The sequence below is a fragment of the Cricetulus griseus genome, chromosome 4, assembly GCF_003668045.3.
Source record: "Cricetulus griseus strain 17A/GY chromosome 4, alternate assembly CriGri-PICRH-1.0, whole genome shotgun sequence".
Lineage (NCBI taxonomy): Eukaryota > Metazoa > Chordata > Mammalia > Rodentia > Cricetidae > Cricetulus > Cricetulus griseus.
The window spans coordinates 151,313,831-151,337,765 of NC_048597.1; the positions used below are offsets into that span (position 1 = coordinate 151,313,831).

Genomic DNA, 23,935 nt, shown 5'->3' on the forward strand with positions numbered 1-23,935 from the left:
GGGAATATGTGCAATTGTCAACAAAGACCAAAAGAGGGTTCTTAATACTCTGGAACTCAAACAACTTGGATACTGGGAACTAAACCTGGGTCCTCTGGAAAACCAGCACACTTTTAACAACTAAGCCATTTCTCCAACCCTAGGTCTAAAGAAAGTACAATTTATGCACCATTTCCTCATAGGAAAACTGAGGAAGAAAAAAAAAACCAATAAAGTAAACATACTGCTTCACCAATCCAAAGGAGAAAATAAAGCATGATTGTTTTGTCTTGTTGGTTTGCAGTAGGAGGCCCTAAACTAAATCCCAAGCTCTTCCGTAGTCTAGGAGTTGAGAGGTATCTGTATAGAACATCCTTCTGTTAATGTCATGTTCCTTAAGCAACCATCTATTTCAATTTTTAAATATATGCAGGCTACACAGATAGGAGACATGATGCATAAAATATTACAAAAATACTAAGCCCTTTTCAGAATTTGATAGGCACACAAATTAACTAATGATCTCTGTTGTTGGTTTTTTTCTTAGTCTTTACTCTTTTGGCTCTTTTATGGGGCCTGCCACCCAGTCCCCAAGTAAATACATACAGACACTTTTTCTTACTTATAAATAACCAGCCTTAGCTTGGCTTATTTCTAGGTAGTTTTTCTTAACTCGAATTATCCCATCTAATTTTTGCCTGTGGAGTTTTCCCTTTTCTTATTTCTGTATATCTTACTTTCCCTCTTACTCTGTGGCTGGATGGGTGACTGGTCAGGTGCCCTTGACATCATTCTCTCCTTGTTCTATTTTGCTTTTTCTTCTTCTGCCAAATTTCTCCTATTTATTCTCACTGTCTACCAGCTCTGCCTATCCTTTCTCATGCCTTGCTATTGGCTGTTCAGCTCTTTATTAGACCATCAGGTGTTTTAGACAGGCAAAGAATCACAGCTTCACAGAGTTAAACAAATGCAACATAAAAGAATGCAACACATCTTTGAATCATTAAAACAAATGTTCCACAGCATAAATGAATTTGACACACCTTAAAATAATATCCTACAACATATTTGTGTTAAAATGTATACCTCAATATAGTCATTTTGTGGCGCTCGAAATGTATATTCAAAAACAATTCAGAACACCTGTAGGTTATAATAGCACTGTTTCATTGTCACATTGAACCCTAAGAATATTTATCAGAAGTGTTCTAAGAAACTAGATTTTATGGAATAGGCAATCTTTTCTACTTGGTTTCCCATGTGAGGAAATGCTGCAACAACTGTCTGTCCTTCTGTTTTTCAAATCTAGGTCCTAGAGAGATGGCTAAGTAGTTAAGAGTACATGCTGCTCTTCCAGAAGACCCAAGTTCATGCAGACAAGGAGCCTGAAAGTTATAAGTTCTGGTACTATAGTATACTGGTTTAATGCCTCAACTTCACAAGTGAGATATTAATCACCTACAGACATCCACTTATAAACATTTAGCTGTATATCCAGGATTCTGGAAGTGGTCTTCTAGCAAATATTACAATCTTACTTCATATGAGATAGTAAATCAGAGATCGGAGAGATGGTCCAATGGTTAAAAGCACTTGCTGCTCTTACAGGAGACCAGGGTTTGATTCAGAGAACCTGCATCTATAACTCCACTTCCAGAAAATTCAACACCCACTTTGGGCCTCTGTAGCTATCAGGTACATGTGTGGTGTACATACATGCATGCAGGCAAAGACATTCATACACATGAAAAAATAAGGAACTTTTTAAAGGAAAAAAGATAGTCTGCTAACAGAGGATATAGTGACAGTGTAACTGGCCTGGCAGAAATGGAGATTTTTCTAAAGAGACAAATATATCTCCCAATCTGAATGTCAGACTAATGATCAATGGATCCCAAAGAAATGGGAATTGACCTAGAAATCTTATGCTGAGAGAAGGGCTACAGCTAGAGTAGAAGATTGCCTCTAGGAAAGAGGTCTCAAATTTCTAACAATGTGTCAGAGCACCTTACAAAGTGTGACTGAAACCCAAACCATGATCCAGCTTGGAGGATCTCGAGCTATCTTTGTCCCTCTTAGTCTAACTGCATTGAATACATATTTTATTCTTTTTTACCATTAATTTAGCTTTTTAAATTGATTTATTGAGGAGAGGTGGTCAAATCTGGCTTAAGGCACAAACTGTGCCTACCCCCAGTGCAGTATTAACCAAACACTGTGCAAAAAATGGACATATCCTGTTTTCAGCACCAACTAATTAAACTAATTCATGTTGGCTGAATCAAACAAAAGACCAATACAGCAAAGTCATAGTACGAATAGACATTTTAATATTGGTAACACAGTAATCTGAGAGAATAAGGTCATTTACTAGGATAGGACATGTAAAAAGTGAGTGTCCCAGTGATCAGCAGACACCATTCTTTTTCTCTCTCTCTCTCTCTCTTTTTTGTTTTGTTTGTTTGTTTTTCAAGACAGGGTTTTTCTGTGTAGCTTTGGAGCCTATCCTGGTACTCGCTCTGGAGACCGGGCTGGCCTCGAACTCACAGAGATCCACCTGCCCCTGCCTCCCGAGTGCTGGGATTAAAGGCATGTGCCACCAACACCCAGCCACCAGACCCCATTCTTCATGGGCTGAAGAAAAACATGTTCAGGTCTCAATACAACCTACATTAATTCTGAGTACACGAGGCCACAACAAGACTCATGAGTCTAGCGGGTTAAAGCTAATCCTAAGGACTTCATTACCAACCTCATAAAGGATGATTAATGGTTAAGGACAACAACTATTTACAAATACCACTAGACTCAATTCACTTAGACGAGAAAAAGAAAGGTATGGAGAATAGAGTAACGGGGGTATCAAAAATGTCCCCAATGGCAACAATGAGCAAAATAGAAACCTTGAATCTGATCTTGAAGTTGGCTTTCAGTTTACCTCCAGCTTCTTCCAAGAATGGACAAGTCCAAATCATCTTTAAGTATATAATGTGCATAATGATAAGTATACAAAATGAAAGGAGTGTAGAAAAGGGACAAAGAAGACAATTATTTAATCCAGGCATTCTCTAGCAGCAATGCCACAGTCCTTAGGCGGGAGTGTAATCTGTATTTAAAAGCTGAGAGAAACATCACTGCATGCACGTGTTCTCTACATGCTCCAAGATAGGAAATAGTTTCTATAACTACCAGCACTTGTCAGAGGGGACACACAGACACCGAAACTAGCTAGAAGAGATAGTCAAAGCAGTGTGCTCATCCTTTACTTTTATAGTAAGATACAGGCTGCAAGATACTCAAGACAAAATTCATCTTAGCAGAAGAGATGGTAAAGGACTTGGCAGGAGGCAGAAAACAAAAGACTTCCTTCTTCTGGGCATCAGTCTTTTAAGGTGAAGATGCAGGCACTCACAGTTGTATTCAAGAACTTATTGGCAGTGCGCATAAGCCTGGTGAAGCCACGAACTGTGAGGATGAGATCAAGAGTCAGAGCTTTGGGATAGCAGATAGCAAGGAAGCTCTTTCCTTGCCCTCTCTCAAACTCTCAAGTCCTCACCCTCATCCCTACTCTATCTTTCCTTCTAGTTTTTCCTTTCTGTGCGCCCTGATACACCTTTAATCCACTCTGATTCGGGACTTTCATCAGCAGGGAGACAATGAATGCTGAAGGAGTGTTTGTTCTCCGTCCAGTAATGTTCTCAATAACATTACTGAATGTTATTGAGACTCAGCTCAGTACTGAGAAAGGATAGTTTCTGTAGTAACTGTAGTTACTGCTACACTGTGTCCTTGCCAAACCACCCGTCTATGTCCCTTCCCCCTTTATTCATCTCTTTCCACCCCAATTACACATTCCAACCATATTATTCCACAAAGACAAGCTAAGGGAACAGAAGAGCTCTGACTCAGCATGAGGCTGGGGCATGTGGGGACTGTCAGATATTAACTCTGGGTCCCATGCCCCTTCCCCATGCTGAGTCAGCACAGTATCTGGCTTAGTAAAGGACACAGAAAAGGCAGGGGGACTGTGCTCCTACCTGTATTGTTGTGAAGCCACACGACCGCCTTTCTTTCCAGAAGTTCCCACTCACACTTCAATTCTTTGCCATTGGCATGGAGCCAGATCACAGCCAGCATTGTAGCCCAAGCCGAGGGTTCCAGTACCTGCACAGACAGTGAATTCCCTGATGTTCAGCATAGAGCAAGAAGTCTCTCAAGAGGACACATACAAACTTCACTTGCTCCCCATTCTGTGTCCCCCAAACTGCTGCAGCATGGAGTTTCTTGGCTCCCTTCTATCCTCGACTTGCATTGAGTATATCAGATGTTTTCTCTGATTATCAGCTTAACAACCCACTGAGTCTTAGGGCAGAAAAGGCTGTAGTTGTAAGTCCAGTACAACCACTAGGTCAGCCAAAGAAACCCACCAAACACCTCTGAAGAGCATGGTCCTATGGTGCCCAAAGATGAACATACATAAATAACTGTCTTTATAAAATAGTTTTGGTTATATGAATCCTCTTCCCCATACTTCCCCTATGGAAAGGGGAAACAGGAAAAAATAATGTCAATAGTTACAAGACAAATAAATAAATAAACAAAACAAAACAAAACAAAATAAAAACAAACAAAATACAAGTCCTACAAAAGTAAAATGGTGTACCAGCATTATCCTATAGTGAATGATAGAGGTGGAACCGCAGACCAAATGAGTTTTTACTAATTACATTGCTGAATTGAAAACTTCAGCTGGACATTGGTGGCACACACCTTTAATCCCAGCACTCAGGAGGCAGAGGCAGGTGGATCTCTGTGAATTCGAGACCAGCCTGGTCTACAAGAGCTAGTTCCAGGACAACCTCCAAAGCCATAGAGAAACCCTGTCTTGAAAAAACCAAAAAAAGTAAAAAGAAAACTTCAATAAAATAATATCACCGATGGGCTTTCACTCACTGTTTCTTAACATCTCAGTTTTTAGACTCAGCAGATCAATGGACATTCGGCTTTAGAGAGTGACTAAGCTTGCTCTCCTCTAAAAGATCACAGCAGTTTTAAATATATATCCTGAAATAGTCACACCCAGAAGGAAACACAATTGTGAAATTCACTGGTCACAGCCCAAGTGCTGGGCTTGACAGGACTGCCTGTAGCCTTCACCAACCATCAAACCTGTTGCTTCTTGCTGAGCAATAGTCAGTTGAAATATCTGGTTTCCCAAGAAACTTCTTGTCAGATATTGTGTCTTTCTTCTCCTTGTTTAGATGTGAATTTAGAAACAACAACTATACTTGCTTTTAGTTATACTATATGCTGTAGCCATTTTATAAAAAAAATCCAAAAAAACACAGATTATCTTATCTAAGTATTAGACTAGCCTTTATATTACTTTGCACACCAAGATTCTATAGCTTATCTCTTAGTTCTGTCATACATCAATAGAACATCTGGGCCTACATGTTCTCCAGAATCTTCATTGTGAATACTGACCTACAAAAAAGGCAGGACTCGGTGGATTTAAAAGACATTCAAATAAAATATTCAAATACTTAATAAATACTAAAATTTAAAACACATTCACTGTTTAGTGCTATGGATTTTGAATGAGTTTGTACTTGATCCAGATACTAATTTTTTTAATAAAATCCCTTGTGCTCAAATATTATACAACAGGTATGTGGGGGACCAAAGTATTTCCCCTATGGAGTATTTTGAGATTCAGCCTTGGATCTCACTAAATATGGAGCACCAGAAAGCTCTGGCCCACTATTGTATTGTTAATGTCAGTAAGGCTACTACTGTTTACCATGGCCTGAGGGTAATATGCCTCTTATTTGCCTCACCTGGGCAGAGGAGAGAGGTGTGTGAATAACTTGTGAATATTTGAAGGTTAGGAGAAGAGGTTAGCGGTGGGAGAGCAGCCAGGGAACAAAGAGAGAAATGGTTGCCTCGTGATATTAGCAGGATGGTTAAGAAACACCAGAAAAGATGGCTAATAAAGAAATGACTCTAGTTCCACAACATGGAACTGAGAGCTCTCTGAAGATGACAAGATGCCTGTGTTTGGTCTTTATTGACGTTGGGTTGCTCAGAGCTTCCAGGTCCACACCCCCCCACTCAGGTAGAAACTCATGGACTAAGGCTGAGACATGCTGGGTCACGACACAGATATCTTAATATCTTCATTCTGTTGGCTTGGTGGCCATCTTAAAAAAAAGGGGGATGTTCATCTCATACATGTTGCACTTAATCTGGGCTAAAATTTTTGATCCCTATACGTTCTTTCCAATTTTTGTACATTATCCTATTGATTCTTTGTTCTAAAACAGCATTTTCATATAAAAGCACAATGCTGACACAAATCCTTTAAAATCTTCAAATACCCACATTTTTAAAAGTAAGAAAAAAACAGCACAATAATTTGAGCAATTTGTTTCTGTTGAATCTCGGGCTTCAGATTACAGGGCCTTGGACTTGTCCAGCATGAGCTGTAAATACCCCTGAACTGCATCCTCAGTTGCTTGTGTATTTTATTTAACTCCATATACTGCAAATCAGCAGCTTAACATGTAATCCAGGACAAAATAAGTTCTGTGTTTTTGTGGTGACTCTTTGAAACAGCTGTGCTAAACACACTGTATTTCAGTTTAAACTGTGTCTTTTTCCATTAATCACAATCAAGAGGTACAATAGCCAAATGCCACTAGTGGACACTGTACTGGACAATATGGCTAGACACCAAGTGAAATTTATTTCATCACATTCCAGGTTTAGAAATTATTCAGAATAAATTTTGCCCTGCATTATTTTGTAATTTGTCCTATATTCCAGGATTTCTTACCAGTTAGATGATTTATCAAGTTATCTTAAAATTTACAGTGTAATTTATCCACATCACCATAACTCAATACATTGGAAGTAGTTGGTCAGCCTATTGTGACTTTTATAAAGTTGGAGTAAAGTGCAGACCATATTATTTGATCAAAGGTGAAACTATAATGGGACTGGTATTAGTGGTTCTTAAGACACAGACCTAGCATGGAATGCAGTTCTACCCATCATTGGCACACAGGGTTTGTAACATTCAGCTTCTTCATCTATAAATAGCAACTAAGATAACTGAAATAGAATAAAAATGAAGTACAGGAGGATTTGAGATTTTCATTTGTCATCCATTACCTTTGGAATGAATTTAATACAAATATTAGTCCATTCTCACTCTTACAGTTCCATTATAATTACAAAACTACTATCTCTACTTACTTAGATGTTAATCTAGTCCATATCACCCTCATATTCTCCTATCTTAAGTGGACCTCGATTCATACAAAATTTTACTACTAAGAAAATAATCTTCAAAAACAAATACCACTTTCTTTGATATGCTTTGGATTTTACCTCAGTAGGGTGTACAGCCTTCATGTCTTCCAAACTAGTACCTAGAACCTTGGCTAAATCCTCATTCATGTCCCAGGAACCATTTGCATTTTGGAGAAGGATCAGCTGTGCAACAGTATGCTCCATACTCCCTTTGAGAAGTGAAGAAAATGGAAAGTAGTGAGAAATGACTTAGCAATTGTATTTTTGGCCTACCTGAGTGGCTTTCTGAATTCAGAGCCATACCATAGCAAGAGTGCTATAGGAAGGAGGCCTCCAAGCATCCTCATGATTATCTTCATTCCCAATATGTAAAGGGATGGCCTGGGTAGAATGAGCCAAATAAGATATCATCTCAGTTCTGTAGGTCCTGCCTACATGGAATGTATGTAGGAACAGATGGCAAAAGGGAGTTTGTTAGTCTAAAAGACACCTCAGAGCCCATTTGAGCTTTATAGATCCTATATTGTAGTCCAAATGGAGCTGGGGTGACCATGGCCAGTACAGGTACTGGACCAATCTCACCTGCTATCAAGTGCTCCCATGTAGATTTTCTGGTAGAGAGATTTGAAAGACTGGTTGTTCAATCCCCATAGATCAAAGAAACAAACTAAGGTCAGTCTTACCTTTTTCATAAGTGTGCAATTTTCGGATGTTGGGAAGATCAGGGGGAGAATCTGTGTGAATCACACATTTCATCCTCTGGCTGTGATATCGCTCTTGGTGTGCACCTAGATAGATGTGAGAGATAAGCCTTGGTAAGACAATATCCCTGGAAAAATGCTCACTGAGACTGTAGGGACCAGTATGTTACATTGAACTTAAAGGATTCTCACCCTCTGGCATGCGTGCCATGATTGCACAGTAACTCATGTTTACATTCCTTGGAGGCTGAGATACAGGGGCACCGGAGCAAGGTAAAACCATGGGTAAAGCTGAAAGACACCAGTACAAACATTTATATTGCAGCATGCAGGCTCTCCACAGCTGAAGATAGCGAAATCAGACCATCTGAGACATAAGCAATCCCATCTCCTTCAGCTTTAGCTGGCACTCTTTTCCCACGTGCTGCCTTCTTGTACACTGACCCACGCTACTTTCTATCTTCATCCCTCAGAAACCCCCAATACACAAGAAATAATCTTTCAACCATCTTTTCATTCATCCCAGGGAGTTCATTTCAACCATGTCTTTACTTGAAGTCATTTTTTTCTTCCCATAAAATTGCTCCCAAAATGTCCTTGCCAATGGACTGCATCAATAAGACTAAGGTTAAGGAGTGGTGTTGGCAGCTTCTTCAGGCCCATATCATCACACTTCCTCATTCATTTGGGTTACCTTCCATCTGTCTTCATATTTCAGGCTTCTTTGTTACTTCCCATGATCCGCTGAACTATCTGAAACTCAAGCTACTGACTTCCACTCCATTTTAACCTCTGCCATCAAGTTGAGAATTCTGCTGCCCTTGTGGGTAGCATATGCAACATCCTAATAAAAAGATGAAGGAGACTTCCTCATTCTACTTCAGCTCTAACTTCCCCAGTTATGACAAATTTGTCACCATTCAGCATTGTTCTACTTTTCAAAAATTAATTAGCATTAATATATATTCAGTGTGTCTACTGTTTTAACTTAAACACTATTATATTTGGTCTCAGCCTATATTTTAGACTACATAAATCCTCTGTTCTTCTATTTTTCCCTTTATATCAAGTTCATCCCTACTACCTTTGTTCTTCATTCAACCCAATACTTTGCACACACCAATTACTTAAATTCCTTAACAGTCATTTCCTTTTCATTACACTTATCTGGCAAAAATCCTAATTTGGAAAGGAAGCCAAAGCTCTATCCATTTAATTTTTATTCAGAAATTAATGAGCATTGCTAAAGTGAGTGCCCCAGATCATGATTATCTTTGGTTGTTTTAAAGGTATCCTTATCCTAAACACATGATTATATTTCTCTCTGAGCATTCCATTTTACAACTGTTCCCAGTGGCCCTTTCAAATCTACTCCTGCTCAGTGCTTCTTCTTCTTCGTGTTTCAGACTGTCTCAGTCATTAGCCATCATTGTGCTCTTTAATGATCTAGCCATCTAAACCACAAATCACCTTCAGCTTTTAACTTTTGATTATTAAAGGTTTATATGCATTTTTACATTTTATATTTTCCTTTATTTCATTTCCCAATACCTTTCCCAACATATATATATATATATATATATATATATATATATATATAATATATATATATATATATATATATATATATATATATATATATATATATATATATATATAAAATTTTTTTTCTGGGAAGAGGGAAGTTTGAACTTGTCATGAATCCTGTATGTGGAGGGACAAGACTAAAAAAGGAACTTGAAGATGTTTTGATGTTTTAAACATTTCTTTACATAGTATTCTATGTAAAGAATCACGAGAAAAAACTCATTATTCAGGATAAAACATACCATCAGAAGAATTTCTTGGCCTTGGAGAAGAGCCACCCAAGAGAATTGGCCTTGGAATATCCCTATGAATCAGGGGGCCCTGGACTGGCTCGTTCAGCTCCTTGTTGATGGCAACAAAGGCTGTGAAGGAGCTCATGACTCCAGACTCCAGGCTGATGTCCAGCACATCTCTTTTAAATATCATTGTTGTCTCTCTGAAGCCAAAGTCTTTGGCCTGTATCATGGACTTTGCAGCAAGACGATGAATGGTGAGGCTGAAAGATAAAAAACTTTCTGAGGAAAACCCACATGCCTTTTAGTTGGAGCTGTTCAAAGTTACACATCACAAAAGGGAACGAGAAATAAAAGGGAAGAAATACATGAATGGGTAAGAAACCAAACATGATTGTAGAGACACCATTAGGTTCAAGGTCAAGGGAAGGAATTCAGCCATCAAAGAGCACAGGCATAAAGAGAAAAGGGAGGGGGGGAAGAACCCAGAACTCTCACTTGTCATCAGGCTTGGGTTGTAGAGAAAATGTAACCTTTTCCTCATAACTTTTGCCATGAAGGCTGTATTGGAGACACACTTCACCTGTAGCCTCCTCTTCTTGCTATAAATTAGAGAAGAAAAATAAAAGAGAGGAACCATTAGGAAGATGATGAGGGTGGAAACTGAAGTCCCCTCTACCCCCAGTTTAATATTTTCAAGTTTCTATCCAGAAACCTGGCTTGATGAGAAGAATGCTTGGCCACTTCCAGTTAGAAAATACTATAGCCTGCTGAGATTCAAAACCATCTATTTTATTTAACGAATCTGCCAGGCAGTAGCTGCACCAAGAAGAGAGACTAATATTGTGCACTCACCGGTATCTGTCCAACCAGTAGGGAATAGACGATTAACCTTTGACCCCTAAAGATAACAGTTTGCTCTGGGGACAGCATGTGTGCAAACAGATTAGGAGGCAAGTTCCAGCTCAGAGAGACATCCTCTACTACAGATTGCAAAGAGCGTCTTAGGGACCTAAGAGCCTGCAGGAGAAGAAAGGGCAGTCAGCAAGCAATGACAGTGATTGCTATCATTTATGACTTACTGTACATAGGGATCATGAGCCATAATGAATATTATGTCAAATTTTTATTGTTATACAGAACTTATTGCTCTTCCTTTGCAATCTAAAGCTAAGAGATTTAACACATAAATGTGAGAGATTTAGGAAAGATGATATCAGTTAGACAGAAGCTTAGGCAATGTCTAAGAAGGCTTCTCTTTGTAAATACTAATAAAATGGTACACCAATTTGAAGCCACGTTGATTTTATTATATATAGTGCACTTGATCCTTCTCCTTTGCTTGCTATCATTTGCAGTGATGGTTGGATATAACACTAAAAGAGGTCCTAAAGTACATACCTGGATTCTTAGGCATGACAATGAAAGCTCTTAGTCTGTCTCTGGTCAACACAAAATCCTCAACTCTCAGCAATACATATCTGAGCTTATGCTTAAAAACACTAGAGACAATTTTTCCACATACTATATTGGGCCCTCTTTCTACAGACTGGAATTTCTCCCACTATGTTTATGAGCTAAATATTAAAGACATCAAGAAATCTGTTCTGTGGATAAGCTGGGCCCCTGCCATTGAAGAAATGTCCCCTATTATCCACTTCTTTATACACAGTAGGCCCCCCACCTTAGACTGCATCCTGTCATTGCCTGTGATAAACTCTGCAGTGCCCCCTGACACCCGGGCAATGCTCTTTATTAAGCTGGTAGAGGCTCCTTCTCCAATGCCAAATGAGAAACACCTGTGAATGTAAGAGGATGGAGGTTAAAGGCAGAACTTGATTGTTATTATCAGACTAATGCATCATTATCAAAAATTACATGAACTCAATGTACTAAGGAATAATGGCCATTCACTGAATATGTTCTATTTTAAAGATACATAAGAATATTTCACAGTTATGACACAATTTATCTGTTCAGAGTCTTCTGAGATAATCTCATATTTCATTTTTCACATGAAGATCTGGAGCTCAAAAATCAAATAAGTTAATGTCAACAGCACTTTCCTGACACTGCATAGTGTCTGCAGAGCCGGGAGAATGTCAGGATAAGGAGTATGCCTCCTGCCCTTCTAAGGGGAAGTCCTCATTCTGTCCAAGTCTATGCACAGCAAACATTGTCTATCCAAGGTTTAATTTCCAAGGAAGAACGGTATACATGGAGATAGTAAATTATTGGTAAAAATAAACAGCATTTCAGTTTTTATTATAAACCAACACACCTCAATTTAGGACTGTCTATTGGTCTCTTTGATTGTGTTAGTATAAATCACAGCTCCCAGTGATATGAGTTTTAAGATTAATTCCCTAAAATATGCAAGAATCAGGACCAACTCTTAATTACAGAGAACTGACTTGAGAAGAAACAAAACAACAAAGTTAGGAACAAATGGTAATAAATAACAAATCATACTCCAAGGAACAGTAGATTTTATTCTAGCTCTGGATCCACACAGGAGTTACACAGTGTGCGCATGTGCCCCAGTACTTATGGTTTGGGTGGACTTCTGCATGTCTCACTTCTTATAAAACAATTAGAGTTGGAAAGCAAAGTAGAGACTGTCAGTTTAAAAACAAATAGGGAAAATTAGTTTCCTATGTAATTGATGTTATTTGGAATTTGCTTTTATTTTGGGGCAAAAAGAGACACACTTAGTAAGTCTCAAAATTTTTAATCATTGTCAAAACTATATAGTAACAGGCAATACGTAGTTACAATTGGCCTTACTAAAAGTCAATTTCCCCAGCAGAAATGAGCCTGTCCTCATACCTGTGCCTTTTGCTGTGGAACTTAACTTCCCTGATGACATTAAAAGTTTCTGCAACTTCTCCATCTGTGAAGACAAAGACCTGCACAAAACAAACATCAGAACACCCATCAGGCCTCTGCCAAGTTCACACTTAAAGAATAGACCTTAACTGGAAAAAATTCATCTAATTTACATTAAGGTCTCTGATGCCTCTTTAAACAGGCAGGAGATTTCTAATATCAGTGTTCTTTTGTCATTTAGAATGTTTGTAGGGGTCAGTGCAGAGCCCTTGGGAGTGTCGGTGATTACCCAAATTAGTTTTGGTTCAGTTAAGAAGACAAATTCCTCTTATCTTCATTTCCCTTTCCCATCCAGTAGAAGCCTGAAGCACATACAGTATTTCCATAATTTTCTATTAACATTCAAAGACATATAGTCTTGAGAATTTTCATCCCCTCCGCCCCTTCTGTTACCTGTAAGGGATGCCCTGGAATGGGGGGTTTCCTAAAAACTCTGCGGAGTGGAGTTAAAATTTCTGTCCCTCCTAGATCTGCCAGCATAGCCTTGACTTTCTCCACTGCTTTCTCCATGGTTTCCTGAGTATACCTCACACTCATCCTGAAAGAAGCAAACACATTTGGTCACCTGACGGCAGCATCAAGTTGCCAGGGCTGAGAAACCCCATCAAATAATAATCCTTTGTGAATTCTGCCAAGCCCAGGGAAATTTTTCACCAACCTTTGCACACAGCAGTTTGTCCCTTTAAAATATATGTTCATATGAATTTACAACATTTTGTGTACATTCGTGCGCATGTACACTTGCACACCCATGTGATAGCATGAATGTGCCAGGTCAGAAGACAACTTGTTGGAACTGATTTGCTCCATCCACCATGTGAGTCCTGGGGATCAAACTTGGCTTGTCAAGCTGGGCAGCAAGTATTCCTACCTATCCTTTATGCCCTCCTATGCCATCTTGGCCTCTCTTTCTAGATACTTACGGAAAAAATGCCTCATGGGTGGATCCAAATCCATAAATGTTGAAATAGCAGCCGATAGGCAAACTCTTCAGTAGCAGAATCAGTGTTTCCTGGAGGTGCCAAAGTAGGGTAAGTAGTGTAATTTGACACACACACACACACACACACACACACACATACACACATATACACAGATGCCTGGTACAGCTGTGGAGGTTGTGGGCTGCCTTGCCACTTTATTCCACTTTGTACTCTAAGGAAACGCTAAGAACTCAGACAAGAAACATATCTCCATCTCAAACACACCCTAACTAAACCCCTCAGATTCATCCTCTGTAAGCATATTATTCATGGGAAAGAAAGAAGCTGTTTTTACCTTGGCAGCATCTATTCTCAACTGAGACCTGTTCTGGCCACTCATGGGGCTCTTCATACTTCTTGAACGGTCCATAAGGAACACAAATTCTCCACGTTTTGTTGAGGTTTCCATTACTGGTATATCTGGATAGAAACTCACCATTGCAGAAGGTGCTCCCATTAAACTATCTATAGAGAAAGGATAAGGACCTTGTAATACAAATAGAAACTCAAGAATCCTAAGTCCCAAGAACACATTGCTGATACAGGCTTGAAATCTCAGTTACTTGGGAGACTAATACAGAAAAATTGCAACTTTAAAGTAGTCTAAACAACAGAATGAGTTCAAGGCCAATCTGGGTTATTAATAAAGTTCTTTCTCAAAAAAAAAAGGATTAAAAAGAGTACTGGGGATAGATCTCAGCTATACTGTTTACCTAACATGTGAAATGCTCTGGATCCACTACCCAGACACACACACACACACACACACACACACACACACACACACACACACACACACACACAAAACAGACACACACAGTCCCCCTAAATCAACTGTGAATCAAACAATGAGCTGGGAAAACTCAAGCCAAAATTCTACTTTTTGTCTTCCTTCCTTTCCTTTCTTTCTTTTTTTTCTTGTGAATAGTCTGATTATAAAGGGTGGAGGTGAGTTATAGACATTCAAGAGATAGAAGAGATGTGAAAATGAAGATGGGGGTTGGCATGCTTATTTCCTGGCACCTCACCAAATTGGTGAGACACTCTAGGTTAGCATTTGCCAAAATCAGCCCAGGAATTTGAATGCCATCAACAAATCAAAGCCTTGGGGATTTATTGCATTGGCCATTAAGACTTTAATTACAAGACCCAAGAGATGGCTTGGCAGGTAAATCTACCTGCTGCCAAGCCTAATGACCTGAGTTTCCCCTCTGGACCCACAAGGTAGAAGGAAAGAATGACTCTTGAAAGATGTCCTCTGGCCTCTGAATGTACACCATGGCACACAAAGAACTATAGCACACAAGCCTATATGTTCAGCCCCACACAAAGTAAATAAATACATAGTAAAAATGTTTTAAAGACTAAGTGCAGTTGTAAAATGATGACATGTATTTCTTAGGTTGACAAATTATAAGAGCATTGATAATAACTATGTATGCCAGTAAAAATCTATGTGCTTTGATTATGATGTGCTCACCGATATTCCACAGATGAAAGGGATGCCTTGAGATTGGTATTAAACTCTAAGCATCTTATTGGAATAATAGTGTGAGGGAGACTACCCTACATGCATACATTGTTGAAATCATAGATGAATTTTTATTTAAAAGCGAATGAAAATTGATTCTGGAATTGGAAAACCAGTATTGAGACGTAAGTTCTTTGAGAACAGCAGGATTATTGCAACCCCAGAACAACTGTTTAGAGAGTATATGAGGTTACACAATTATATTCTATTATCATCACAAAGTGAAACTGGGATGGCAAGTCTGAATTCTTCCTAGGCCTATGGTTCAGTATGATCATCTGGGCTCAGTTTATTCTTTTACCCATTGTATAGTCAAATAATTGAATGGATAACATAATAAAGTAGGTATTACCTAGGAAGTATTTCATAAGATATTATTGGAAAGATACTTTTTACAGAATCCAAACCCTAGCATATACAATATATTATGCAGCAATAGCTTTTGTATAATGTATGTGAAATAGATTACTTTTCTGGATAAGGTGAGTTCACTGTTGGGAGAATTTCAAGGCTGCTAAAGAAAGACTTCACTAAAATCACAGGAAAGGATCAACTAAAGGAAAAACAAAGAACAGAAATTCATGGGAAAGAAATTGCTGTCTGTAACTGTCTTGTGAACTTCCACATAGACAGCAGGCTCTGTGGGAAAATGAAATTAAAACCCAAAGGTTCATATTAGTGAATTTAAGTGTGAAGCTATATGGGACAAATATTAGCAATGGGAGACTGAGATGGCATTAAATTGAGTCTAATGCATGGGCTGCACATGGCCAATAACAACTAAGCATGTGGCCAATATATGTATGTAAATTAAGTGTAATTGAAGGTCAGTTTTGTAGATGATGATGTCATATTGTCAAGGTTGATTAAGACATGCACCTTTAAAGCATTTGTAAAGAAGCATGCTCATAATCCCAGGCATCACTGTGATTATCACTGTGATTATCACCCCAAAGACACAGAATTACACCAACACGGAAAACATCCCAGAAGCAACATAATCACTGAACCAGCAACACCATGAATGGTGGTTTAGGAAGGTTACAGAAGATTGACATGTGCTATGCCAGATAGAGTTACAAGGAAATGCACACACACACACACACACACTCTTTCTTGAGATTTAGAAAAAGATATTAAATAAAGAGAGTAAACTTATTAGGAAGCTAATTAGATATTTACATACTATATTTGAGAAATGAAGAAAAAAGAGGAAAACAAACCATTCAGAGATACTGATGATTTAATGGACACAGAACTTGGCATGTAGGTAGTTAAAATGCTAAAATTTGATGTTTATATTTATCTTGATATAAAAAATACTGAAGTTCACATGAGTTTACATGTTGATGTGACCAACTCATAAAATTTATTCATTGAATTTAAAAAGACAAGGAGCTAAACAGTCCCAACCTAACCACAATAAGTACTTTCATATTTCCTACATTTACAAATGACTCTTTCTGATATACCTATTTTATATGGTATATCAGATATCTTATTTCTGAGTTACTTTTTCCTTACCTTCCATTTTAGGAGAGTTGTGTTTGAAATTATTTCAACATGTCAGTGAGTATTATTTTAATAAGTATACTTTAAAGCATGTTGTTGGAGGCATAGTAAATTTAATCCCTGTGATGTTTTATTTCCTAATATTTTACTACTAAAATGCTAGGGGCATTCTCTGCAAAACTTATTCATATCTGTATTTATTTCCTTAAGATTCCAAAAATTAGAATTGTCTAAATTATCATGAATGTTAAGACGTCTGATCCAAATTCTCCTGAAATGCCACATTATCTTGCTGCTGACTCTGAAACTAGCAAATTTCATCATATTTATTTTTAGTTTTCTCAAAATATACTTTCATTTATATTTGATGACTTTACATATGTGTTGTGGCATCTTGTTCCACCAATAGATTTCAGATACTGGCCTTAGGGTGTGGCTTCAGTGTGTGGATGCATCCCTTATAAGGAAGAGGAGGGGCCTCTATCTCTCTCTTGGGTTGTAGTCTGAGCATCCTACATTACAGCATCCTGAACCTCCAGGGGCAGAAGACCACAGCAGCTATTTGCCTTCATTGTGTGAGTGCTCTCCAAATAAATATCTGTTACTCTTTATTTGGACATGGAGGAACTTCTTTACTCCACCTTCACTTGGCACCACAACACATGTATATATAACAAATGCTAGTCACATTCTCCATTCCACCCCTCTCTTATATCCCCACCACCACCAAACACCTCCTATCCCACTACAAATTCCATCCCAGAATCATCTTTTCTGATTTTGTTTTATGGACCCTGAATTTCCTAAGGGCTCTCCTCATGGGCCTGGGTGTTTCAACACACTTTCTAGAAGTTCAAGGACCTTCAGCATTTCATACTGATAATGTTTTCCTGGCCACTTGGTAGAGCTATCAGAAGTGACAATTTTTGAGGGTATTTTTAAGACAGAGTGTCCTCCTAGGAGGTGACTTAGAAGTGAGGAAGAAAATACCTGATTCCCTTTCAGGCATCCCCATCTCCACAGCTACACTGGGGCTGTGCACCTTCCTGTAGAAAATTAGGAGTTCTACATCCCGGTCAAACTTGTGTCCTTCAGCCAAGGAAAACTGTGTAGGGGACCAGCAGAGAAGCCATGTTAGAACTGGCAGTGATCACTTCCCAAGTTTGAAATCAGATCTAGGACTATAGGCTTCCATAAGCAGCACAGAAAGAGAACAGGTAGGGGAAAAAAAGGTAGTAAACAGCTCAGAAACTGAGGAGGATCCAGAAAGGCTGAGTTAACAGCTAAGGCATAAAGGACTGGCAACTCTGACACTATTTACCTGAGCAGAGGTCCTGCTCTCTCCATTGTAGTCGATGGAACTCAGGGCACAGTTGGATTGGATTGTACGGATACCAAGCTGGGAGCTGATGGTGGCAACCATGCTGAGTGTGTAGGGCAGGTCCTCCAAAGGGACTATTGGGGTCTTCAGATCCAGGCAACTCTCCTCAGATTGTTCTATAGAAAGAACCTTAATGCTGTTCCTTGTCAACACATCTAGCACTCCAAAACCTTCTGATGCTTACCCAACATACGTTACCACAGACAGATATCCAAAATGGAGAAGTACTCACCAGAGAGATGGTATCTAGGATTCAGGATTGCTGGGAGCACATAACGCAGGGCCCCATCATCTTCCAGAGGAAGTTCTTGCACATATTTCAGGGTGAGTGCCACCTTTGACCCAGGCTGCAGGTTTCCCACATTGCAACGGAAGACATCCCTGGAGCACTTGTCTTCTTCTAATAAGTATGCCTGATATCCCCCTGCGAGGGCCTCTTCATAACTTTTGTGGGCCTTTGGGAATAAGATGAAGATAACACCGATGAATGGACAGGATGTACATAAAACCCAGACAATTTTGGAAGGACTTTGATAGGCATTAGAGCCTGGAAGAACTACACACTAGGTGACTAACTATATGTGTCTCAAATAATTTTAAGCAAATGGATTAGGGGTAAATGAAAGAAAGAACATTCGGTACTAGAATTTTTAAGTTGCTGCATTTGATAAAGTCTAAAGAGAAAGTCTTATGGAAATAAGAAGGGGATGGTGAACTCATCCCTCAGACCTGGTACTTGTCCTGTAATTCTGCCACAATTTTCTTCCCATCCACCAAGGCCTCAAAGCTGTAGACAGCAGAGTCTTCATCCATGGGGAACACAAAGAAGGCCTCCAAGGGGACTTTCTCCTCATTCTCATAATTTAAGGTTGCAGACACACCAGCCACAAAGTCATTGATGGACAGAGTCACAGCAATGCTCTTCAGTGCCACTGGGGAAACATCAGGGTTCAGTAGTTGAGGAAGATTTGCTAGAGTCAGACCCACACACTAGAACACTCTGGGGTCTAAAGAATTTGGAATTGAGAGTCTTGACTCTTGCTTACCTGGATCCTTTGCGCCAGTGAGTAAGCCACTAGAACGCACCATGTTGACACTGTTTCTGTGAAAAGACACATTATCCACTATAGTAAATGATTAAAGGCAACCATTCAAATACCATCACCTTATGTCACTTTGGCAGAAAGCAAGCAGACATGCAGAAGGGTCCTTTTAGAGCTATGAAGAAGGGATATGGAGTAAAGGAGACAGAAATGTGAAATGTTAAGTTTCTATTAAAGAGCACCCACCCCCCACCCACCCCCACTCCCACCCCCCACCTCCCCACCCTACCCACCAAACCCCACCCATACCCCCACCCCATGAAAAGGTGATGGAATCCTGAAGTAGCTTGAAATAGTAACTCTGTGAGGTCCCATTCCATTTTCTTTTCTTTTAAGATTCTGTCTTCTTTTATTTAAATTAGAAACAATCTTGTTTTACATGTCAATCCCAGTTCCCTCTCCCTCCACTCCTCCCCAGCCCCTCACTGACCCCTATCCCATTCTCTTTTTGCTCCCCAGGGAAGGTGAGGCTTTCCATGGGGGATCTTCAAAGTCTGTCACATCTTTTGTCTATGCTGAGCCTGTGTCCCTCTATGGGGAATGGACTCCCAAAGCCCATTTGTCAGTACACTACGGATAAATACTGATCCACTACCAGAGGGCCCATAGACTGCCCAGGCCCCCTAACTGACACCCATGTTCAGGGCATCTGGGTCAGTCCTAAGCTGGTTTCTCAGCTATCAATTCCATTTTCTCTGAAGTGTGACAATACACTATGTCCATACATACTGTTTAGTTGTGAACTCCGCTTTCAGGGCTGCCTCTCTCTCCAGACCCCACCTGCCTTTAGAAAGCCTGACAAGTGGTGGCTCCTCCCCAGAACATCTCAAGACCACACCTACAGTGTATTTAAACTGCCTCCTGGAGAAGGCCACCTGGGGTTTTCTGGCCTCCTGTCCTAGTCTCATCTCTGGGGGGTTGGGAAGATCACTTGGGAACATTTTGCCCAATAAACTTGATCTTTTATTTTTAATTCAGCTTGATTTGGATTACTGTGTCGGCACAGAGACTTGGTAAGAGGGTACAGAAACCTTTACACACTGAACAGGTGCCATAAGTTTAGCCCTTCTGAACACCAGAATGCTGTTTTTGAAATGAGAACCATGATATCAGTATACAAATGTGTTAATCCATATGGAAAGAGCTTCCTAGACTAGGGGAAGTTTCTTAGAAGGCATTCTTCAATGGCTACAGATGTTAACAGCACTCCTGTTGTTATGTTCTCTAGTTTTCAGTAAACATCTGCTCTTTATTTTTTCATTCACACTATTCAGAGACGTGTCTGTGTGAGTAACTGTATAATCCAAGGGACGCCTGCATTTAGATACATTCCTTGTTGGTGAGTTGCTTTGGAGGTCAGAACTCAGACACACCACCAGATTTCAGTCCAAGTTTGTTTTTTAATAAGCATATACATATTATAAATGCAACATAGCCTCAATTGAAAAGTAGTGTATCCTGCTGGGTATAATGGTGTATTTAATCCCAGCACTTGGGAGGCAGAGGCAGGAGGATCTCTGTGAGTTCAAGGCCAGCCTGGTCTACAAAGTGAGTTCTGGACAACTATAGCTATTACACTGAGAAACCCTGTCTCAAACACACACACACACACACACACACACACACACACACACACACACACGCACACGCACACGCACACGCACACGCGCGCGGCGCGCGCACACACACACACACAGAGAGAGAGAGAGAGAGAGAGAGAGAGAGAGAGAGAGAGAGAGAGAGAGAACCCTAGGATATTCTATTTCTACAATATGATAATATTTAAAAAAGATAGCCTATGCTATGTTTTAAAAACATGGACAGAGTACATGCTTCCAGGTTATGGTTTACATGATGACTTCATCACAGTGTCTATAGATTGTTTGTGTCTCTGGGTTTGGTAGCTACCTACCCATTAAGGATGTACCGTTCCCTCATGGCTGGCTATTGACCCCAATGCTGGTAACATTAAAAAGGGAAACATGATATTGGCCCTACTTTGGGATTGAAAATACATACAGTATGACAAGATTGAGATATTAGGGCTTTGTTGGGGGCCATTAAAAGAAAGGTACTTTATTCAGGTCAAAAGAATAAAATCTGAGTTCTACCTTTGGCCCTGAGTAGAGCCATACATACTCTTTCCTTAAGGGTTAATCCAGTTGGGCCTGTCAATCACCTGGCCAGGAACCTCTCCAGAAGGCTGACAGCTAAGGATAGGAAGAACAACTGTCTTCTTAATGAGATAATAAATTTACCAACCCCTTAGCCCTCCCACAGCATGGAGTTCACAGGGCTCCTATCACACAGGCCTCCAATTCCTGCTGGATTATGTGAATATTAACTCAAAAAGTTCTAATTTTTCCTTTAACTTACTTCATGTCTTTTTCATATACCAACCCAAAGCCTAAGCATGCTTTTCTTGGCATTACCGCCTTTCTAGATGTTTCCATAAAGGCCCACCTCTCCTTTCTATAGCCACTACATGCCTAATTTAAAAGGCACCAATGTTGTCTCTTTGTTTTTTTTTTCTCCAACCCTAATGTAACTGTCCTCGAGCTTCCTTCCAAGTCTGCTTCTAAATTCTTTTATTAAACAGACTACAAAACCATGAAAGTGAACCCCATTTTTCCAGTAATACTAAGAAGGAGCCTAAAACTTTCCATGAGAGCTTTCTGTACCTGATCATCCCCTAGCTTTCCTTCCCCAACCATGACAAAATGTGATGCACACTATCACAGCAGGCACCATGAAGGGTACTTTTCACTGGAGCTGACGTGTCACTGCCTGGAGCAGGCAGCATGCTCAGGACAACTGATTCATTGACGTTGATGCATTGATGATGACAGCACCATTCCTTTACCTCCCCTTCCCAGAGACCTACAAGCCATGAATATAAGGGCTCTTGAGAGGTCAGATTTTCTTGGGATTCCGAAGCACTTGACAGTGATTTTCCTGGGCCAGCTATCCTCATTTAAATTGCAATTTCAAATAGATTCTGAGTTGTGATGTGTCTTAGTGATACTGCATTTGCTTAACACGCAGAGCTTCTGTGCATGCGCATGCGTGTGCTGCGTGCACAAGCAGAGGGGGGAGGGAGGGAGGGAGAGAGAGACAGAGAGAGAGGGAGAGCACGCAATCTCCATGCTGATCACACATCTGATACACCCAGCCCCACAAATCCAAAGCTATGAATCTGATTCATCTCTCCAGGTTCGTTATTCTTCAGCAACTGGAGAATAAATCCTGGCTGTTAAAATGGCTTGCGGCTTGATAGCAAAACAAGAATTGCAACAGATGAGGATATATGAAAGCACAGAGCAGCTAGGAAAGCATGCTGAGAAAGGGGGCTTCCTTTAAATGAGACAGAGAAGGGCCTGAGGCCATGAAAATGAATTTCTAATAACAGCAAAAGGAAGCTTAGAGCAGGAGACTCACCCAAGAGCAGCTCAGCTGAAGGATGGACTGTGTCTGGCAGCAGACACAGCAGGCTGGCAGTGGCCACTGCAGGAGGCTGAGAAGAGAGAGGCAGACCACAGTCACCTATGATGGAAAACAAAACAAAAACCCTTTATTTCCTGCAGCCAACCTCGTACTAAATTTTCCTCGCCGAGGGATTTCACCTTCCCTCCCCCCTCCCCACTCCCCCTTTCTCATATAAACAGTCAGCTGCGGCAGGCTTTCTTCTATCTCTCAGGAAGAAACTGAAAAAGGTGCCTCTAAGTACGTACGGGGGAGAGAATCCAAGGTGTGACCATCGAAGTACTGACCTGTTGCTGCTGGAGGATGGAGGGCTTCTCACTGAGTCAGGATCTGCTCTGGTGTGGACCCTCGGAGCACTGCGACTGCAGTGACAGAGGTGGGAGAAGAAACAGCTGGCCACACCCCCTCAGTTGGCTGATGGGAAATCCAGAAGCTAGAAGCTGACCGTGGAGGAAACTTGGAATGGGGAGCATAGCTTGCAAACAAAAAAAAAAAAGGGGGGGGGGACTCCACTTTAAATAGTGTGCCCTTGATTTTTCAATACCCTAGAATTTATTTAAAAGGCCAGTTTTCCTGAGTTTTTGTTTGTTTGTTTGTTTTGTTTTTGCCTAAGTTCTAAGGACTCCAAGCCGTTTGTGAGGCCAGAGGCTTAAAGCTTCCCTTCCACAGCACGATTTTACATCAAACTGATAACTTAGTTGCCTGAAAAGAAAGAAACTTTGGGATTAAAAGAAGGAATGGAGAGATTTAAGGAAGTAGAGAGAGAAAGAGAAGGGGAGAAACAACAGACAGAAAAGAAGGCTAACAGACCTAGAGAAGACAGGAAGAGGGGCTTGCTTGAGGCTGTTCAATGGTTAAATGATTCTAGCAGCAGATAAGTTTCCCCTAAACTTCCAAGGGCACAGAAATCTCCCACAGGTACTCAAGTCCTGCACTTTGAACAAGCCCTTAAAGAGGATGGGCCTCCAAGGGGAGAGGGGGGAAGGGAAGGCAGTCTTAAGGGGAGGGTGGGGGTTAGGTGGGGGTGGGTGGTATGTTTGTAGAGCAGGGACTGGGATTTGGTCACAGAGTCTGCAGAGCTGTCACTTAACCTTCCCCAGAAATCCCCGGTGCTGCTTGTCAAGAAAAGTGAAAACAGCTGCAGATTAATTTTCTTGGAAGACACGCCCACTTCTCTGGCTCTGTTGCAACTCCAGGACTAAAGCATCTGCAGAGAATAGAATCCCTTTTGAATTT

At 40.3% G+C, this 23,935-nt stretch overlaps 1 protein-coding gene across 2 annotated transcripts; it reads right to left on the minus strand.

The window, feature by feature from the left end:
• Positions 1-2,286: 2,286 nt before the first annotated feature.
• On the minus strand, positions 2,287-23,682 carry LOC100766840 (von Willebrand factor A domain-containing protein 5A). Of its 2 annotated transcripts, none has more exons than XM_027411845.2 (20): positions 22,987-23,682; positions 22,655-22,730; positions 19,160-19,215; positions 18,843-19,045; positions 18,346-18,568; positions 18,054-18,229; positions 17,723-17,837; positions 13,985-14,154; positions 13,630-13,718; positions 13,100-13,244; positions 12,647-12,726; positions 11,502-11,616; positions 10,673-10,837; positions 10,316-10,419; positions 9,827-10,080; positions 8,190-8,288; positions 7,980-8,084; positions 7,375-7,505; positions 4,017-4,143; positions 2,287-3,444 (listed from the first exon to the last, which is right to left on the minus strand). In XM_027411845.2, the coding sequence occupies exons 3-20, from the start codon at positions 19,200-19,202 to the stop codon at positions 3,359-3,361; spliced, it is 2,430 nt and encodes an 809-aa protein (XP_027267646.1). In that variant the 5' UTR covers positions 19,203-19,215; positions 22,655-22,730; positions 22,987-23,682; the 3' UTR covers positions 2,287-3,358. The 2 variants fall into 2 exon arrangements, with proteins under 2 accessions (XP_027267646.1, XP_027267645.1); XM_027411844.2 differs by having other exon boundaries at positions 22,655-22,759.
• Between the last annotated feature and the right edge of the window lie 253 nt (positions 23,683-23,935).